The sequence below is a fragment of the Dromiciops gliroides genome, chromosome 1 (genome assembly GCF_019393635.1).
Source record: "Dromiciops gliroides isolate mDroGli1 chromosome 1, mDroGli1.pri, whole genome shotgun sequence".
Classification (NCBI taxonomy): domain Eukaryota; kingdom Metazoa; phylum Chordata; class Mammalia; order Microbiotheria; family Microbiotheriidae; genus Dromiciops; species Dromiciops gliroides.
This window is the reverse complement of record NC_057861.1, coordinates 240,066,277-240,086,614: the sequence shown is the minus strand read 5'-3', so window position 1 is coordinate 240,086,614 and position 20,338 is coordinate 240,066,277. Positions and strand designations below refer to the sequence as shown.

The window sequence follows — 20,338 nt, the reverse complement described above, 5'->3', positions numbered from 1 at the left end:
ATAGAATGAACATTTTTAAAAGTCAAATGCTATAGTTTGACTATAACCCCATGATCCAAAGACACCAAAGTATCCAGTGTCTAGCACAGTGTCTGGAACATATCAACTAACCAATAAAAAAAGAATCTATTAAGTGTATAATATATTGTAGGAACTGAACCAATTAATGGAATTTTTTTTTTCAAGTGAAATGGTCCATACCTTCAAGGAGTTCACATAGCTTGTGCTTGATAAATTCTTGTTGTTTGATACAATGTTCCACATAACTTTAAGGCTTTGTATACTAATAAAAAAAAATCAATCGAATATTTTTTGATTATCTACATTCACAAGGCGTCTAGGTGGCGCAATAGATGGAATTCCAGGCCCAGAATCAGGAAAACCTGAGTTCAAATATGGTCTCAGACATTTAGTCACTGTGTGACCATGGGCACTTATCCCTGTTTGACTTAGTTTCCTCATCTGTGAAATGAGCTGGAGGATGAAATAAACCACTCTGATATCTTTAACAAGAAAACCCCAAACGGGGTCACAAAAAGTTGGACACAAGTGAAACAACAACAATCTACCTTCATCCCTATAAACTATAAACACCCTACCTTTTGAAAAACTTACCCATGATGAAGTTAGGCCAAATGTTCAACCACGAGCATTCAGTAGTTACAGAAAAAAAATAATGCTGTTTAATGGAAATCACACATTTCCCCCTCCTTGTGTCATCTTTTTCCTTCTTCCTTCTCTTTTGTGTGGGACATAGTAGGAGGGAAGGGGGAACAATTTTCCCAACACATGTAGCTTCTTCATAGTTTAATTATATTTTTTTTACAAAAAATTTAGAAAAAAAAATTTTTTAATTGGAAAGAGAACAATAAAAATATTGTGTTCTAATTGAGTTTAATTACATTAATTATTCCATCTAGTGGTCAACCCAGAGGATCCTCTCTGTCCTCAGGTCTCAAGAACTCTTAGTTGGGCAAGGTTATTCAAAGGTCCTTGGGATTTCATCAACTTGAACATCCTGTCCTTAAATGGGTGCTTCTAGGATTCCCAAAGCCACAGGTTCTTAAGCCTTTAGTGTGTCCTGGACCCCTTTGTCATTCTGCTGAGGCCTACAGACCTTTTCTCAGAACAGTGTTTTTAAACACATAAAATAAAATACATAGGATTACAGGTTCATAGGCTGAAGTTTTAGTACCCCTGCCCTAAATCAATTAAAAAACAAATAATACTTGAATGAACCAATCTCTGTGTCTTCTCCAATCTGGGAGCTGCTCCAACCCCTAAACATTTCCATTCAGTAAATTCAGAACTATTGAACTCCAACTTTCACCCTTGGAGAAGTTTAGAAGTTGACACAATTACTCTAGGCTCAGAACAGCCCAATTTGCCCATGAAGGATAGTCAAACAGCATGGTTTCTGGGGCAGTCGGGTCATAATAGAAAGTTTTCAATATGCAAAGTACTAATACCTTAGGGTGGGAAGAGGAAGGGGGAGGGAGCAGGGGAGGTTACTCCAGATTGTTTTTCCTCTTTGCTTCCCTATTCTTCCTGATTATTTCCAATGCTAGAAAAGCCAATGGTTAATATCTTTTTCATCCAGGCTTTTTCTTCTTTACATATCCAATTGCTAAACAATTGATTCTTTTTTTTTTTTCTTGCGGGGCAATGGGAGTTATGTGACTTGCCCAGGGTCACACAGCTAGTAAGTGTCAAGTGTCTGAGGTCGGATTTGAACTCAGGTCCTCCTGAATCCAGGGCTGGTGCTTTATCCACTGTGCCACCTAGCTGCCCCCAATTTCCTTATTTGTAAAATGGAAACAATACCTGAGTTGTTCCAGCAATATTGTCAGAATTGGTGGTATAAGATTATATGATTCATGATAAAAACAAATCTAAAAAAGAGGTCTAATCTTTTAATTTTATTTATTAATTGGTGAGCTTTTTAGTTATTTAATGAAGAGATGAGCATATGGGTAGAAAGCAGATAATGAAATGTGCCACTGATTTCTCTCTCCCTATCACCTATCCCCCCCCCCCATTCTTTGATCAATTTAAAAGGGGGAAAGAGATACATTAACTTCCAGTTCTTATAGCAGCCTGGGGGGAAGGGGGGGATGGAGGGTGGGGGAATCAAGTAGTCAGTATCATTTTCACTATTTAGTGGAATACAGTCATAGGAAGAAATTGGTGGGTTCTGGTCAGACCCTTCCAGACAGACATCACTTCCTTAAATCATATTCACAATTGATGAGTAGGAATTGTCATCACAGAAATCATACTATTAACTTACAAGCTAGTATGTTCAAGATTCATGTGCTTTGGAATACCAGTTATTCAGGCAGCAAAAGGATGACTTCTGTGCTATCCCGCTCCCTTATGTTGGCAAAGTCAAGGAAGATTAGTGACTTTTAACCCTTAGAGAGAGGAAGAAAGGAGTTTCTGTGTCATGTTTATTTCCTGTGGCATTAGATGTTTTAATGGAAACTTCTGTGACATCACTAAGATATCTTTGACAAGCAAGTAAAAGTAAATTCACCTTCACCTTCACCTTCACCTTCTGTGGTGTATTAAAGATAAAGTTGTTAACTCTAAGAAAATGATAGTATGGTCTTAGGATGTAGTGTGAGCTTGTGGGGATTTTTGGAGGGGAATACAGGGATGTTGTTATTTATTCCTCACTATTTGTGTATTGATCAATCGTGATAAAATGTAAAGAGAGGAAAAGCAAAGGAATATGGTTGGGGACAGTTGAAGTACTTTCACTGCCCTCTCATCCCCAATTATTTTAGACAACTTTTATAAGGTTCTGCCAAGTAAACAAATACATCTAACATTTCACTAATGTGGGGAAAAAAAAGAAACTATTACTATTCTTTGGTCTTCAAATGCTGACCACAATTATAATTTTATTTTAATATCAAGATCTTGTTTTCCCTTTAATTTTAGATTTGTTTTAATTTTAGGGAATTGTACCTTCGTTCTGAGTAAGGGGGATGGGGAGGGTGTGTAATCTCTAGGTGAAGAAATTACATCTTCTTCCCTAACAGGATTGAAGGCATTGGAAAGCAGGCAGAAAAGGTTTGCATTGTGGATATCTATATCCCATCTTGCCAAAGGATAAATAAAGGGCATTCATTCATTTATCAGCTTTCAAGCTGCCACCCTCTTCTCCCTCCTCCCCAGCCCCCACCTCTCCTGGAAAATGAGAGGAGGGAGGTTCTGATTATTTTTGCCTATTTCTAGCCGAGCTAGGCATGAACAATTAAATTTAGGGCTTCCCTGTGGTCTGTGAATAACAGTGCACAGTGCTAACCATCAGGGCACAAAGGCAGACAACAAAAAAAGGCCTTTTTTATTTTTTGTTTACCCTTCAGGACATTGTTTACCTTATCACTGAAGGGGAAGTTATCATCTCATCCCTTTTGGAAATTGTACTGGGTTCTTTCTGTAGCTCCAGGTCTCGGACTGTCCAGTGATAAAGTGGGCATGTCAGCCCGGGGTTAGGAAATTCACATAGGGAGCTATTGCACTCTCCAATTTCTCTCTCTCTCTCTCTCTCTCTCTCTCTCTCTCTCTCTCTCTCTCTCTCTCTCTCTCTCTCTCTCTCTCTCTCTCTCTCTTTTCCTCCCTTACTCCCCCTTGATTTTCCTGTCAAACCATTTTCTCCCTTTCTTTCGACCAGAATGATTTTTCTCCTTTTTTTTCTTTCTCCCTAAATTTACTTCACAGCAGATTGTCTTGTAGTAAATCACCAAAAACCCAAATAGCACTAAAGCATTCTGATACAACATTAGCATTTGCTTAACAAGCACAAGATAAACATTAAACAAAGAACTGCATTTCTTTATTAGAGGCTGCAAGATACATAATCCATGAGCACAAGAAACATGGGACCCAGTGGATATGCAGATGTGTGTTATTTCATTGGCGCTGGGCGGCCTTGTTAGAAAAGGTTTTCATCTGAAGGCTTGGGGGTGGATAGTTGACTGTCCCTGGTGGGGCAGTAACTAGATACAGAGACTGTTGCAGGCTAGGCTGGGCTCCCTGGTGGATGTGCTGATTGGACAGCCTGAGGAAAACTTGGGAAGCATCAGGAAGTGAACTCAATCACCTTGGGGATGATAGGGTAGAACCAGATGAAGGCATTTGACTTCTTTTGTAACTCCCACTAAGGACAGATTGCCAGTGCGATCCAACCTCCATAACTGCAAATCAGGCCCTTTCCCCTATGCCGATTTCATTAGAATGGCCAGCATGGTGCAAAGAGGAAAAAAAAAAAAAAGGTTAGACACAGTAATTTTACAGGCAGGCGGGTACAAAAAAAATCTGCATAATTAAGCAGTCAAGGCTGCTAATAGGGGAGTTTATATGCTCTGGGACCAGGCAAGGGCAGCACATATGGATATAGCACTGGATATTAAATCTACGGCATGCAGACTTACTTCAGGGCCCTTAGAGAAAAGGCTAATTATAGAGAGAGGAATTGTGTTTACTGGTCTGTCTTGGGCAAAGATGGTGAAAGAAGTGCAACCAAGTTTTGCAGTTAGACATGAACAGGCTGTTAATAGAGATATCAAAATATGTGCTTGTGGTTGTTTCCTATCTAATCAACAGGAAATTATAGATTCAGAGAGGCCCACCCCCACCCCCACCCCAGCCTTCCAGTAAAGGCGAAACCTATAGAGCAGCAGAAGCGCAGAAGTGGAAGCATATTGTCAAAAAAACACAAGATGGGAATGTGTTCATTATTCAATTGCTACAATTTAATCTCAGCCACGCACTTTATCATCAATAAATTATTTTTAGCAGTTTATCTTGGTTTAGTTATTCCTATTTTAAAATGTCAGTGCTTCTGGGTATCAGCTCAAAGTCAGCATTTAAATATAAATGGGTGTTCTGAATGGAAGTTTCAGAGGGCAGGGCTGAGCATTTGGAGAAAGGGTATGTTTATGTAACAAGGTGGATATTAACATTTTATAATGCAGATCAAAGGTAAAGAGAAGACCTCACCCCCCACCCCCAAGGGCTTCTGAGCCTAGGGCTCCCTGATAAATGCCTTACACTGTTGCTGGGTTGATTTCTTCAGATTATTAGAGATTTATTTCTTGTGTCTTTCATTCATTCATTTATTAATCTAAGAATGAAAGGTCTTTATAAGAGCCAATAGCCTCCCTCCCCACCCATATCCTCCATCAGTTGAGGGGGGGGCCTTTGCAATTTCTTTTCCGTAGAAAAGGAGTTGACTGAGTACTGTGTATGTACCAAGACAAACATGGCTGTTTCCAGGGAACATGGTCTCGTGCATTTCCATTTCATGGGTTATAGTCTGGAGCCTTTTGTCCTTTAGAGTTGCTTTCCAAGGGTTTCTTCTAGGTTAGCCTAATTGTAGATATGCTACAAAGGGTTCGGTGTATTTGCAAACCCAATCTGCATTCCATTACTGTCCCCTGAATAAGAGGGACAGAGTAGAATCCCATTGTCTCATCACAAGACACACTAAAACCTCAGGCTTACAAAAGCAAACAGCATCTGAGCAACCAGATATTGGGTCAGGTTTTTCTGACATCTGTGCTTCTCTTAGAGGCAGGGATTTCAGTGCTAATGAGAGACCCCAGTCTATGCCCTAGAAGAATACAGTTGTGAAGGCTAATGATCAGGCAGCCAGTCCTTTATGCAAAGGGAAAGAGTCTTTGTGGCAGGAAGGGTTCTGCCCACCCTATCCTTAGAGGACCCCATGTCTTCTCTACAGGGTTCCCCAGCTGACCCCTGGTGTTAGTTTCACTGAGAACAGCTGGTCAAGTCATACAGCAGGTGGTTAGCAGTACCAGATTCTTAAGGGGCTAGAGCAATGCAAATCCTCTACAGAAAGATAAGAATAAGAAGTTTTAATAGTTTCCTTTGAAAGATATATTACACAATATTGGTGAGGGGGAACCCTGCTATTCTATACTCATCCCACCTTCTCTCTACCTCCAGTAACAAGTGAGGTGATTAACTTTTGGAATCACTCTAATCCAGAGAATGTCCTAAGTATGAATTCTGGACAGCATCTATGTTTAATAAAGAACTCCATTCTAAGGAAAGAGAACCTCTGATTGCAGGGAAAATCATTGGGAATGTGTGGATTACATGAAATAAGAAGGAATAACAAACATTTTTGTCAGGATTCTTCCCTTAATCTTCAACACATTTCTCTGCCCTATTAACACCTCCCCCATTAACCCTCAGTCTTATAATCTAAGGGCATATTGAAAAAATAAAGCCAAGGGTAAAGACTAATAGGGAAGCAAGTAAAAAAGTCAGTCTAGCAACTTGTTGGAGAGGAACAATGTTGAATTCTTTGAGACAAAAGAGTATTACTGGCGTTCTCTTTGTCATTGGGTTCAACAGAGCCAAAAGGGCAGCACCACCCTCTAGGAAAGTATCATGGTTATCATGGGTAGGGTATGAATTGATACACAATGGTAAGAGAAGATCACTCTTAGTTGAACTTGAATTTTATAGAATTGAATGAAGACTCAGCTTATAGGACTGAGGGATTGTGCTATATTTAGAGCTTTAAAACTCATACCCCAAGAATCACTTATTAACTACTCAGTCCTTTCCCTCCTTCCTTCATAGAAATGAGGAGGTAAACCCAATTCAAAGGCTGATTTGGATTTAGACGCCACTACCCTTATAGAAAGCATTCTCTCTTTATTTTCGGTCTTTCAAACATGCCATCAGCCTTCCTGCCTCTCTTGCCTTTGCTCACAAGATTCCCTATTCCTGGAATGCTGACCTTGTCTTCTTCACTTGTTAAATTTTTAACCACCCTATAAAGCCCAACTTAAATATTATGTCATGCTGGAACTTCCCCCTCAGACCTTCCACTTCAGAATAAAGAGAGCAACATTATATTTTGCAGGAGAGTGTTTTGCATTTATTATGCCATAGGAATCAGTTCTCTGGGTTTGGAGTCTCATTTTCCTACTAGGCTATACATTTTGTGCCTTCTCTTATCCAATTTGTGTTTTCTCTCACAGTACCTAATACAGTGCAATGCACACAGTAGATACTTAATAAATGCTCATTGAATGGATGAATGAATGCATGAATCCCCTAGAAGCTTCAGGAACTTTATAAAGCTAGATTCTTGATTTTATTATTCTTTAGTCAGATTGTGTCAAGGAAAAGTTATTCAATATCACTGAATAAAAATATACATTGACTGTAATATTCAACAATAGCAGGAGCCTACAAAATTGAATTTGATTGTTACCTTTTTTATCCCCATCCCCACCCTGCCTTCTTTTGGTGTAAGCTACAGAAAAGTACTTCATGCCTCTTCTCCTATTTTCTCCCCCCTCCTCCCCACACCCCTCATCACTATACTCTTCTCTATCCAACTCTCTCATCATTGCCTAAGGGAAGAAGCCACTATAGGGACTGGATTAGCAATTGGTAATGGCATGGCAGAGGCAAATAGAGTCTACTGGGAGACCTAATCTTTTTATTGAGAATTTTCAGAGGGTAGATGTAAACACTCCTTCAGAGGAGCTAAAAGATTCTGGTGAAGGTTATCTGACAAATTGTTGTCCACACCAGAATTTTCTGTCACATCTAAGTTCCACCACCTCCAAATATCTCTGAACTCATTTTCCTTCCTGCCCCAATCAGCCACTTACTAGAAGAGCATTTTCCATTTAAAAGCTAAACTCCCTAGCCAGCCCTTTCACCCCTATCTACTTTACCAGCTCTACCACCTTTACCATCTGTTGCTGGGGCACTGCCACAGAGGAGGGAGTTCTCAGAAGTGGGTGATTTACCAGCATAAACATCTTCAGAGTATTGTTTTTGAAGTAACTTTATAGTTACCATATGTCTGGATTTTCTCATAAATGTCTGGGTTAAGTTAAAAACTTAACAAAACTTCTGATTTTGCCCAAATAAGTCCCACTTGTCCCAAAACCCAGTGAAAGCCTCTGACAAACCTGACCATCTTAGATGTTTCTGGGAGCAGGTGAAAGTGCAAGTGCCATTTTTCTACCTCTTTCCACCTTTTCCTACTCTTCTTTGAATGGCCCAAAAGATTCTGTTGTGCAATTCCAATCAAGGGAGCTGTCCAATCCCAACCCAGCAGGACCATCTCATTGGGGTGATTTTCTGTGGAAGAATCAAATAAATTATGGAGGAAGAAAAACCCTTTCTTTTTCTCCAAGGAAGACTTCCTATAAAGGCCAAGGTCCCTACCTATTACTTCACTGCTAGCCTAAGTGCCTCTTGACATGCTGTCTCCCTTTCTCCCCTTCTCCTTTCTTGTTCTTGACCAGGTTGACATAGGAAACGAAAATGGTGGAGATGAAGGAAATATATTATTAAATGATTGCTTCTAAGACAGATAATGATTGTGCTAAACAAGGAACTTTTTGGACAGTGATACAAATACTGTCTTCTTTCAGTTCAAGAGAACTACTGATGTGGGTAGTGATGGCAGAACTAAGTTGACTATGACATTTTTGCCAATCAAAGTAAAAGACCCAGTGTTAAAGGCTAAAATTTATAGCTATTCTGTCTAAAATATCTAATGAGTGGTTGCCAATAAATTATAAGCTTTAGCAAGAGTTAGACTTTTAAGCATTTATTAAGGAGAATAAGAATTTGGTAAAGAGAGAGAGAGAAAAGGCCTAGATTCATCTATCTATTAAAGGGAGAGCGCATTTCTAGCTCCCTTCTCCACCGGAGTCCTCAGGAAAGAACGTGAGACAGAGCACCAGTCTCTTCCTTCCTCCTCCCACTAGCCAGCGTCACTTCCTGACAACAAAGAAAAGACTCCTGGTCTTGCCCTCAAAGACCTTCACTTCATGGGCGGAACTCTTCTACAGTAAGTCTCCAGCAGGTGGCGTCATTCCAATCGTTACACCAGTCATACTTAGTAGTTCTTTCTCCTCCATGAAGCCTCTTCTTATCTCTCTAGCAGAGAATATTGTCTCTCTCTTCAACTTCTTTTAAAGTACTTTGTCCAAGTCATTGTCCTAATCACTCCCTACCTTGGCCTATACTAATCTGTGTGCATGTCCTTTCTCTCTCAAATAACACATAAGATAAGCCCCTTGAGGGAAGGGACTATTTTGTTCTTTTTTTTTTTCTTTGTGAGCAAGACTAGTGCCATGCCCATAGGATCATAGATTTACAGCAAGAAGGGAACTTTTGGCCATCAAGTCCAGTCCCCTCAATTTACAGATGAAGAAACTGAAGCCCACGGAGATTGATTTACTCACCTAGGGTTATTCTGCTACTAAGTAGGGGAGGCAAGATTTGAACCCAAGTCTTCCTGACTCCAAGGTCACAACCCTAGCCATGAGCTCATTTTGTCTTTCAGCCATAGAAGCTTAATAATTGTTTGCTGAATTGAATTGAATCACAAATTGTATCCACCAGGAAATGTTCCTCCTTCCCTGGAAGCAATGTTAGGGGCAGTAGAAGAATTAACAGATTGCTATTCAGTGATGGGGAGCTCAGAGATGTCAGCTTACCTTATAAACTTATCTCAAAATGCTCCAAAATGAGTAGCTAACTACTGGATTTTGGAGTGCTCCTCTGTACAGAACTGTAAGCGATGAGGAAGCGTGTTTAATTGCATTTGTGACCTGTTTCTGTGTCTATTTAGGAGGGCAAGGATGGCAAGAGAGAGCGTACAGTAGATGCATTTTTCTGCCAGAGTGGAACTTTGCAGTTGTACCAGGGGACCCTTTTGTAATGTTTGTAATGTGCTGCTATTGTGATTTAGGAAAGAAAAATGCTACTGCTGGGCTTTATTTTCAGCAGATTTTTTTTTAAACATCAATTAATGCAATCAAACATAGTACAGGGAAATCTAACTTTTTATTTACATTTCTGGGGGCCAGGGAAGGTTTGTTTGTTTTTGTTAACTCCAATCATTTGAACAGCACACTATATGGTTTTCTTGGTATTTTCTAAATCGACCCAGTAAGTTATGTTCAACAGACTATGTGAACCTCTCCACATGACAAGGAGGAGAACACAGCTTCACAACTGGTACAATTTGTTGGGAAATAAATGGCTCTGCTTTGTTGTTACACAGAATTTAAAAATATTTACCTTTTTGTTGTTGTTGTTTTAATGGATTTGGCTAATAAAAGAGAACTATTTTGGTTTCCATACACATATCTTTAAAAAGTTGGAATTTGTTATTACTTATGTGAATCAGTCAGAATTTTGATTGCCGAGTTTTTCATTGAAGGTTGGTGTATTCTGGAACAATAACCCCTGAAATTTAGTATCATATTTTCCTTATTAAAGCCTTAGGAGGAATCTGAAATACAACCACAGAAGTTAATTGTGAAGGGTCAAAGCTGAATTTCTTTTTCTGTTAATTTTTTTCTCTTTGTAGCTGTTTACTTACTTGAGGCAAATGTTAGTGATGTTAGTATACGGTGACGATGTCTTGGCAGTTGCTCCCATCTCTCCCAACTATGTGGTGTGGGTTTCTTAGAAATATCCCCTTGGCAACTTATATATCCTACTTACCTCACAGGTTTATTAGGAAAATCAAATAGGATATCTTAGTGAAAGTACTTTACAAAGTATTACACATTACACAACTATAAGCTATTTATCACCATCATCATTATAATCAAAAGGGAAAGAATGAGAAGCTAAACAAATTAATAGTCTTAGCAATGATCAAAGCTTCCTTAATACCTTAATATAGCTTTAAGGCAGGGGGAGACAAAGAGATTGGAGACAGGAGAAAGAAAGTGAGATTGTAACTGGGAGAAGAGAGACAGAGACAAAGAGAGGCTTAAATTATACTCTTAATTCAGCCTCTAGTCAGTATTAGTTGCCCTGGCTCAAGCACACAATATGGGTTGGTGTAAACTGCAGCTGATGAGGTAATATCTAGGCATAACTGGGTGAATTAAGGCCACAGTGACAACTCATATTTGGAATTTTCCAGCTATTATCACTTTAAGACAGACCTTTCCAGTTCTGTTTTCTAAAGCATGCAATAATGTCAAAGGAGAGATTCCTAGAAGAATGGCTAAAAGATATGTGCCCAGGTCAAGATGCCAAATCAAGTCTTCCATATTCATCCATTTGAGATATTTGTATGTTCTTCTGCTACTTAATTCTAACCAAAAGCCTTATGTTTGTTTGTTTGTTTGGTAGATCATAATTTTAAAAAAATTATTATGGACAATATTTAATTAAGGACATTTTTCCTTTCTATTCCAGATCATTTTTTTAAAAATAAAACTGGTCATTCCTTTAGTATGATTTCCTAAGGGATAATAAAATTAAAAACAAATATAAATAGGTAATCATTATTATTTCTTTCTTACTGGAGAACTGCAGAGTCAAAGCTGCTTTGCACATAACATTTCATACAAAAGTAATCCTTGCAGGGATTCTTTAAAATACTGACAGAATTATAAAAGAGACAAAATAGTGGTTAGAGAGCAAGCCTGGGAGTAAGGAAGATGGCAGGTCAAAGGCTTGCTTTTGGTAAACTTGCCTTTGCCTGGCTGTATGATCCCAGGCAAGTAATAACCTCTCAGGGCCCCAGGAAATGCTAATTTCTAAGATCATAAATTGTAGAATAGCTGCTGATATGTGTTGGTAGATAGAAGTTCTTCACAATTGAAAATCCCCCAATGAAATCACAGGTCCTGACTACCACCCTGTCTACCCACTGCCCCTGAAAAACAAACAAACAACAAGATACTCACCTTCCTATAATTTTAAAAGGTCTGCATCATTTTAAGAAACATTAGCTCCAGGTGCCATCACTCCACTTTTCTGTTTTCATTTTTAAACAACTTTTCTTTGGTTTTTTAAGAGTCAGAACCACTTGGCTTCAGTTCTTCTAAATTCTCCTCCTATCTAACACAGCATACTATCCCACAGAGTATGTCAAGTAGTCTACATTAGCCATACAATCAGATGATCTGCTTTTTAGATCTAGCTCTTCCATTACTTCTCTGTGTGATCATTTCACTTAACCTATCTGAGCCTCAATTTCCACAACTATAAGATGAGGAGATTAAACCAGATGGTCTCTAAGGGCTGAAATTCTTTGATTCTAGGAAGTCTTAAAAATCTTCATGCTAATCACTGCCCTTCAAAAGTAAAACACCAAGTTATTTTTCCACATAGAAATTTTTTAAAAAGTGAATTGTAGGAAGTGAACTACACCCCTTTTATAGCTAGGATACATATTTTTTTTCTTTACCACCACCAACAAAAAACTAAGAGGTGGCCTGAATGTTTCTATCAAAAAGTATGGAATAAAAATATCTATATTTATATAGATGGGACTACAGCAATGTCCCGTTGTCACTTGTGACCCTGTGAGAGAGGTGGCGTATGCATTCCACATTTTATAGATGAGGAAACTTACACATCTTAGCATAAGTATCTTCAGAAACTTAAGTATCTGAGGAGAGATTCAAATGTAATCCTCTTGACTCGCAAGTCCAAGGCTCTTTCAGCTGCTGTCTTTCAGTCAAGAACAGTGACACCTTAGGATTCTACTTTAAGTTTCTTTACAATATTGTTATTATGAGTGATATAGGGAAAAGAGAATAAGCATTTATTAAGTCCCATACTATGTGCCAGGTCCTGTGCTAAGTGCTTTACAAATATATTTGATCCTTACAACAACCCTGTGAGGCAGGTGCTGCTATGATCTCCATTTTCCAGTTTAGGAAACTGAGGCAGGCAGAGGTTAAGTGACTTGCCAGTGTCACACAGCTAGTAAATGATGGAGGCCAAATCTGAACTCAGCTCTTCCTGATTCCAGGACTAGCTCTCTATCTACTCTACTACCTAGCAGTCTTCTTTTTATACTGGAAAGAACTATGGGTTTGGGTTGTTTGAATCTCAACTCTGCTAACTTCTTTGTGACCTAGAACAAGTCAATCAACTTATCTCAGTCTCAATTTCCTGATCTATAATATGAAGGAAGTTGAACTAGATGCAATCCTTGCACATCTAAGTCCATTAAAACTGTGGTTGCTAACACTGAAAAGCAGTGTGTGTGTGTACATGGAGAGAGGGGGGATTGACAGAGTCTTTTCATTTATTTATTTATTCATTCATTCATTCATTCATTCATTTATTTATTTTTATTTTTGGCTGGGCATTGAGGGTTAAGTGACTTGCCCAGGGTCACACAGCTAGTAAGTGTCAAGTGTCTGACGCGGGATTTGAACTCAGGTCCTCCTGAATCCAGGGCCAGTGCTTTATCCACTGCGCCCCCTAGCTGCCCCATATAGATCCTTTTTATACATATAATGATTAAGAATATTGATGAATACTTGACTTTAGTTTAATAGAGTTTCTTCTTTCACTAGGAAATATGACACATCTTCATTGTATTGCTGAAATATACAATATATAAAATTTGAAATGGAATCTTAAGTAAATTGGTTCAGGTTTTAGACAAATTGTTATAAATTTTAGGCATTAAACATTTATTGTGCCCAAAATATCTTTATAATTTGGCATTCTAACCTCTGAAATGATCTATAGTTTTGCAGAAGGTAAAACATGCAATAACTGACAAAGAATCATTCTCTTCATTTTTTTTGTATTTTGCACTTCCTTAAACAAAATACTTGTCTAAATGACTCCTGGTTTTTATCAGGCCCATTCATCATCTTTGATTTTCTGTTTTGAATGGGATGGGGGGACACCAAGAAACATCAATGCTTGCCCACTTTTATCCTAAACCAGACTGTCATGAGTGTAAAGATCTTCCATACAACACATGTACCTTTTATTGTGTTTTCTCACAGGTGATGCTGAATCATTCTCTAGTACTGCTTCCTATTGACAGCAAGCAAGGATAGATGGATAGAGATGGTCTTGTGGTGATATGCTCAGCGCCCTCCCTATCTATCCCAGAATATAATGTTTGTATTAATTGGCCTGCCTAGAATGTCTCCTGAGAAGGAAACATACCTGATTCAATTTCCCGCCCCCCCCACCTCCCCCCGGCCATTTTAAGTCACACCAGTGGTCACCTCTCTGCTAACTTAGGAATTTGGAGGAGCCGTTAATGTGTCTTCCCAAATACCTGACTTACTAAATCAAGATTTAGCTTCTTCAGAAGCATAGATAAGTTTCATCTGTCTTAGGGAGATTAGAATCTAGGAATCATCCTTTTTTTTTAAAGCACCTAAAATTAATGCCTTAGGATGGAAAAGCATGAGCCGGGTTTCCACCTGCTTCCAGGTAGCCCATTTAACCAAAGAAGGGGGTTGCTGCCATTGAAAGTAAGTCTGTAAGCCTTGCTGGCTGGAAACTCTTCCTTCATTGCCAACTGTGCACTGTGTAACACCATGGTTGGATCAGCTGTCCAAATCAAGGGCTGTGCATAGCATAAGGTTTTGAGAACTTGTGAAATACCCGGAATGGGGAGTGGGGAGTGGGGGATGGGGGGGTCCCTATAGAAATCTTCTACTGAAGGGATGCTTTCCTAATAGCCAAGGGAGGCTAGGATGACAGCTGCCCTGGATCACAGAGGTTCCAGAGCATTGGTTCTCAGGGAGAAAAGAGACAGGGGATTTGGAAACCAACCTCGCATACCAATAGGGGGAATAAATGAAAAGACAACTTTTGTTTTCTTTAAATTCTAACTCACATAATGAAATAATGAAAAAACCAAAGTGAAGATTTTGAATGGCAATATTATGGATGTAGTAGAAGGAATGTGAGTCCATGAATCTGGAAGCCTAGGTTCTAATCCTCTCTCTCAAACTAATTAGTTGTATAGCCTTGGGCCTATCCCTCACCTCTCTGGACCTCACTTTCCTCATGAATAAAGTGACTAAAGTGGATTAAAAGATCTCCAAGGTCCCTTTGAGCCCTAAAATTCTGTGACTTGATAGAAGCCAAGATGACTCCTTTTTCCCTTGAAATTTTTTCCCCTTGACATTTCTCCAATTTATTCTAGCTTCTGCATTTTAAATTAAAAAGAAAAACACTCTGGGATCTTTGAAAACATTTAACCCAACAAATGCCATTCTGTAAGGTATTTATGACAGTATTTCTTAGTAAAAAGGTAATGCCTTATAGCGGTCAGCCAAATCTCTTCTGCTGTTGCAGTCATGTTTCTCATATCATATTTCAGATTTCCTTTGAGCATTGGAAGTGTTATTTGGTTTTGGAGTGATGTTAATCACCATATAGTAGTTTTATGTCATCCTACATTTTTCTTCGAGTCTAAAAGCTTAATCCAAAATATACAAAGAAAGATGAGACAGAACATAGGCTCATACATTGTACATTTATTTTTCTCTTAACTGTGTTGTTGCAGTTTTTTCCTCTGCTAATATATTTTGACACCTTATAGTTGTAACCTGCTGTTCTCTTTAATTGCTTATTGTTATTAATTATATAGCAGTAACATAGTTGGCTGCTTGAGCCACTTGGCTGTAAAAAACTGCATTTATCATTATTGCCATTGGAGCTACTGAAATTTGCCAGCATTCTGTCCAGAGATGAATGTTTCTGAGCTTACATCCAGTAAAATTTTGAGCATGGATCCAATCCTTAAGTTTTTCCATTCTGCTGCTTCTACTTGCCTTCTCTGCTTTGTGGATCTCTCATTTTCTCTTCATCTTTTATTTAGGCTTTTTTGCCCCCTTCTCATTAATAGCTACCTTTTCTTTCTTTCTTTGGTTTCTTTCTCCCTCTTTCTAACCTCTTGTTTTCATCAAACTTCACATATTCTTTCCATTACTTTCATCTCTCCCCTTCAACAACTTTACCAAATCCCCATTCTTTCCTTCACTCTTCCTTATTTCCTGTGGATATTCTTTATGTATATTCCTTTATCATTTCATTCTAATTGATTATACTGATTTGATCTTATATTATCTAACCTGCAAGGGGAATGAATCTTGAAAATTATCTTCATAGTCAATAATAGCTATAAAACTTGCAAGTTGTGAATAAAAATAGACAGAAAAGAATCATTCAGATTCCCAAATTCCAAATTTTGAGTCTCTCTCGTCTACAGAATGCTATTTGTTAATGAGTTCTGGTTATCTTTTTAAAAAAGAAAGCCCAAACAAAATACAATCTATAGTGGAAGTTATGCCAAAAAACCCTTCAGCTCCAGGAATTAGAGCATTCTGGCCACAGCCCCCTCCAGCACTGCAGCAAGGACATAACATTAAATTCACTCTAGTTAAGCCAACTTAAATGGAGCCTCCTTGAACCTTCCTAAATAAAACTAGTGACCTTAATTACAATCAAGCAATTTAGAGGTTATAGAGTTCTAACTAGTACTACAGTATATCACTTTAATAATGCAAAGGAAATGTCCTTTAACGGGTAGCATCATTTGGTTAGAACAAAGAATTCTAGTTGAAAAACACATTTCTAATAATAATTTTTAGAATTCTTTCATCTATTGTGCCACTGTTTTTTTCTTTCCCTCCAAAGGCCACATAGCTAAAGTCATCTCAATTGAACCAGAAAAAAATCAAAATATTTGTAATTAGGTGATGTTGTAAATTTGTATGTAACCAATGTACCAGTTTTGGTATTTTCCCATATAGAAAATGCAGATAAGTAAAAGGTTACCCTGAGAAATTTGGGGTTGCTGTTTGGAATGCTTTGGGATTTTTTTCCCTTTACCATCATAGACGTATTCTACGCTCCAGTTCTGAACAACAGTTCCAAATACTTCTCTTTGCTTCAGAATATGTCGTCGGTGTATCAATAATCTAAGTTTCTTAGGGGGTTGGAGTAGATGACTTCTAAGGCCCCATTCCAACTTTCTGAGTCTCTAAGTTTACAATGGTTCTTATAAATAGTACTAGTTGTAGAGAATCATACCTAGCTTCTTAAACCTCAGGGCATTCAAGGTTTCTGTCTTGAGAAAGTCCATGCAGGTGAACCATATTCCATTTCTTTGTTTATATTTCATTCTAAAGCAGAGAAGCAGCCGGCAAGCAGTGCTTTGTAGATACAATGAACAGCCTTTCAGTATTTGGAGACTTTCTCTTAAGACAACGAGTGGCTTTGTGCCAGAAAAGGAAGGGGAAGGGAAAAAAGAAAGGAAAGGCCTTGACCCTTGGTCTACACTCAGAACAACCACAACAAAAAGCACCTGATGAGAGTTGTATATAGTATGTAGTGCCAATTGCTAGTCTACTGCTGTGTGGAATTAATATTGACTATTCGACTGTCTCAATTCTGTGAGATGCTTTCCCAGCAGACCTAACTTTAGAACAGGTTGCATTTGGTTTATGCTGCATGAAATATCCTCTTTCCATTTGACCAATTTGTGTTTTTTTTGTGCAGTACTCGAAGGTAGCTATACCTGTACTTCCACCAGTGCCGGAAGTCCCAGACGTGGGGGCATTAATAGTAGGTATTTACTATCAAACTAGAGAAAAAGTCATCTGTCCAAACCAAAAGCATGAAAAGTATAGACTTCTGACATGATTTGTCAGAAGGAAAATCATTAGAAAAATATCATTTAAAATATATAAGTGTAGCTATTATCATATCTTTTTTAGAAATCCTAACTATTCAGGCAAATCTGGGATTTCTACACACTCATAGACACACCCACACCTTTTTTTTTTTAAAACATTGTATTTCACATTTACTTTGGATGAAGAACACTTCTTTTGTGTTCACATGATGATCAGACAGCATGCTGATGACTTCACCTTATTTTGATCAGAACCAAACTGGCCAAAGAAACAGTGATTTTGTATATATACATATATATGTATATATGTGTGTGTATGTATATATATACACACACATGTACATATATACATATATAGACATACACGTATGTCTATATATACATATATACACACATGTATTTGCATGCATATATTAAATATATACATGCTTGTATATATTTTATAAACCTTTAGAACTTGTTTGTGTCAATCCTTTTGAACCCTTTTCAATGAAGTGCTAAAATGGAACTTCATGATTAAATTAGTCACATGCTGATATGCATCACATAGCCGAGTTTTGGTACATGGGTGATATGCAACCTTCTTTTCAAAGAACTGCCAAGATCATAGAATTTTAATTTAGTTTTCATCACTTGGATGAGAGGCAGCATGGCATAGGGGACAGAGAACCAATCCTGAAACCAGGAAGACCTATTTTCAAGGCCTGCCTCTGACACATACTGACTGTGTGATCCTGCATAATTCTTTTACTCTCATAGTGCTCCAGGCAAGTCTCTTGACTTTAAGTTTCAGAGAAGGTGCTAACCTGCATTGGTAGAGGAAGCTTCCTCACCAGGGTGATTCTTAGACTAATGAAACCACAGGTCTAATACCTATCCATATCCCTTTAATCTCAGCACCATCACTTTCTGGGGAGGTGAGACCTCAGGAGTAGCAAATTATGCATGTCCCATAAATTGGTGGCTAACCCCATTGCTCATTTCTTGAATGCTCTCTTGGTAGTCAGATGCCCTTTGTTGCCCTTCTCCCCTACCAACCACTGTTACTCAGTAGATAGGGCATCCACTATATTTAAATCTTGCCTTATTCAATTGAAAAATGCTATTTTTCAAAGCTATACTCCAACACCTAGTCTGTTAGTTAAAGCTAAAGAAATCTTTTTATTGTTTTTTTTTTCTCCCTGCATTAAGTAATTCTGTTTTAGCAGAAGTTAGAGTAGTACCGAGGTTCACGTGGTGAAAGGACTTTTATTACATGTAGCTGGTGTGAGTGCAGCCAAGCAAAAATGTGAACAGTTGTTGGACTGAAATGCATCCTTTACTTTAGACAGAAATACATTGAAGTTGAAGATGTAGGAGAGGAGCTTTTTGTTACAAACAGATCTAATTTTTTAAAGTGACTCCAGAGAAATGAACTTCTGCTTTAATTGGGTCCTATCCCATTAAGAGCCTCTGTGCCTATGTTGAACAATTCTCCTTTTCTTGGTGATTTTCTCTCCATGGAACAGCACCCAAAGGTTGAACTTTCCTTTGAAACAGAGGGAAATTTTACCTGTCATGGGTCAGGGAAGAGAGAATATGGGGGCATGTGGTATTGTTGGTAATGGGTCTGTCATGGGGACCACAGGACTCACAGCTGGTGAGGGACGTTACAGATCTTTGAGTTCAATACCTTCATCTTACATATGGAGCAAATGAGATCCTGTGACTTTTAGGGCCAATCAGCTATTAAGCAGCAAAGCAGAAATTCAAATACAGATTCTCTGACTTCAAATACAGTGCACTTTCCACTGCACAAAGATGTGACTTGGGAGTTAGGACAACAGGATGAATGCTATTTGCTGACTTGACATTTTCTCAGAGCCCTAGGTTTCAAGTTGTTCCAGATTTGGATTAAAAGCTTGGGGGAGGGGTGGGGTACAGGAAGGGAGGAAGGGAGAGGAATTGTAGTTGTTTATATCTCCATCAGATCCAGAGGATGGATAGCCTTATCATTCCTTTTCATTCCACCTGATGTCTCTGTGTTCAACCTCCTTGCTGAAGTCTCTATTGGTCACCCAAATTGAAAAGCAATCTTTTTTTTTTTTTAAATGAATCATATTCTGGTGTTCTCTTTCAAAAAAAAAAAAGGAAGAAAGAAAGAAAAAGAGACCCTCTAGTAAGTATTCTATACAACCAATAGCAGCCATCAAGGAATTGGATGATATTGCATCTCAGAGAAGCTAAAATCCCACATCCTGATTCTCCCATTCTTACCCACCTGGACCTCCCACCAGTTTCCAAGCTGCTGATGTTTATGGGGCTCTAGGCAGCCCCCAGGCCCTTTTAAATCTGCTGGGTACAGTGCAGGCTACCCCAGTTGAATCATTTTCTACCCAAGTCCTGCTGATACTGAGAAGTCCAAAGCAGGAAATTATAGTGTCAATATTAGAGCCTTTGAATTTTTTTAAAAAAAGTCTCAAAGCAGTTAGTCCTTTGGTATATTGGCAACAAGAACAACAGTAAATTCAAACAAAGCCAAACAACAACAAACTCAAACTCCAAAATTGTGGTTGAGTTCAATTCTGAATTATACCTTCTCTACCTCCCTGAAATAGAGTTGAAGGAAGGCTTGATGAACTAAATATTCTTTTGCTCTTTTGTTTTTTCTAGACATAAGAGTTTCCAGAGCTGAGAGTATTGTTTTTAGAACCTGGTGTTCATTTGAATTGGGGATTACCAGCTCTCATGGCAATGTTCTTATGTTCATATTTCATATCCTGCCTTAGCCTATCTCAATGCACAGTGCTTCCTGTTTTCTGTGGTATAATCAGAAAGACTTGACAATAGCAGAGGTTCCCAAGGAGAGACACTGGAATAAGGTGTTAGTGTCAGTTTTCA

General features: G+C 38.4%; 1 protein-coding gene across 8 annotated transcripts in view; it reads left to right on the top strand.

The window, feature by feature from the left end:
• ZNF521 (zinc finger protein 521) overlaps positions 1 to 20,338 on the top strand; it is a 362,443-nt gene that overhangs the window by 293,831 nt on the left and 48,274 nt on the right. For 6 of the 8 annotated variants that reach the window (XM_043979516.1, XM_043979513.1, XM_043979510.1 and 3 more), the window contains one exon: positions 17,323 to 17,388. The exons of the other annotated variants lie outside the window; for them this stretch is intronic. In XM_043979516.1, coding sequence (XP_043835451.1) covers positions 17,323 to 17,388 — 66 coding nt within the window. The remainder of the gene's footprint in view (positions 1 to 17,322; positions 17,389 to 20,338) is intronic. 8 annotated transcript variants of the gene reach the window in all.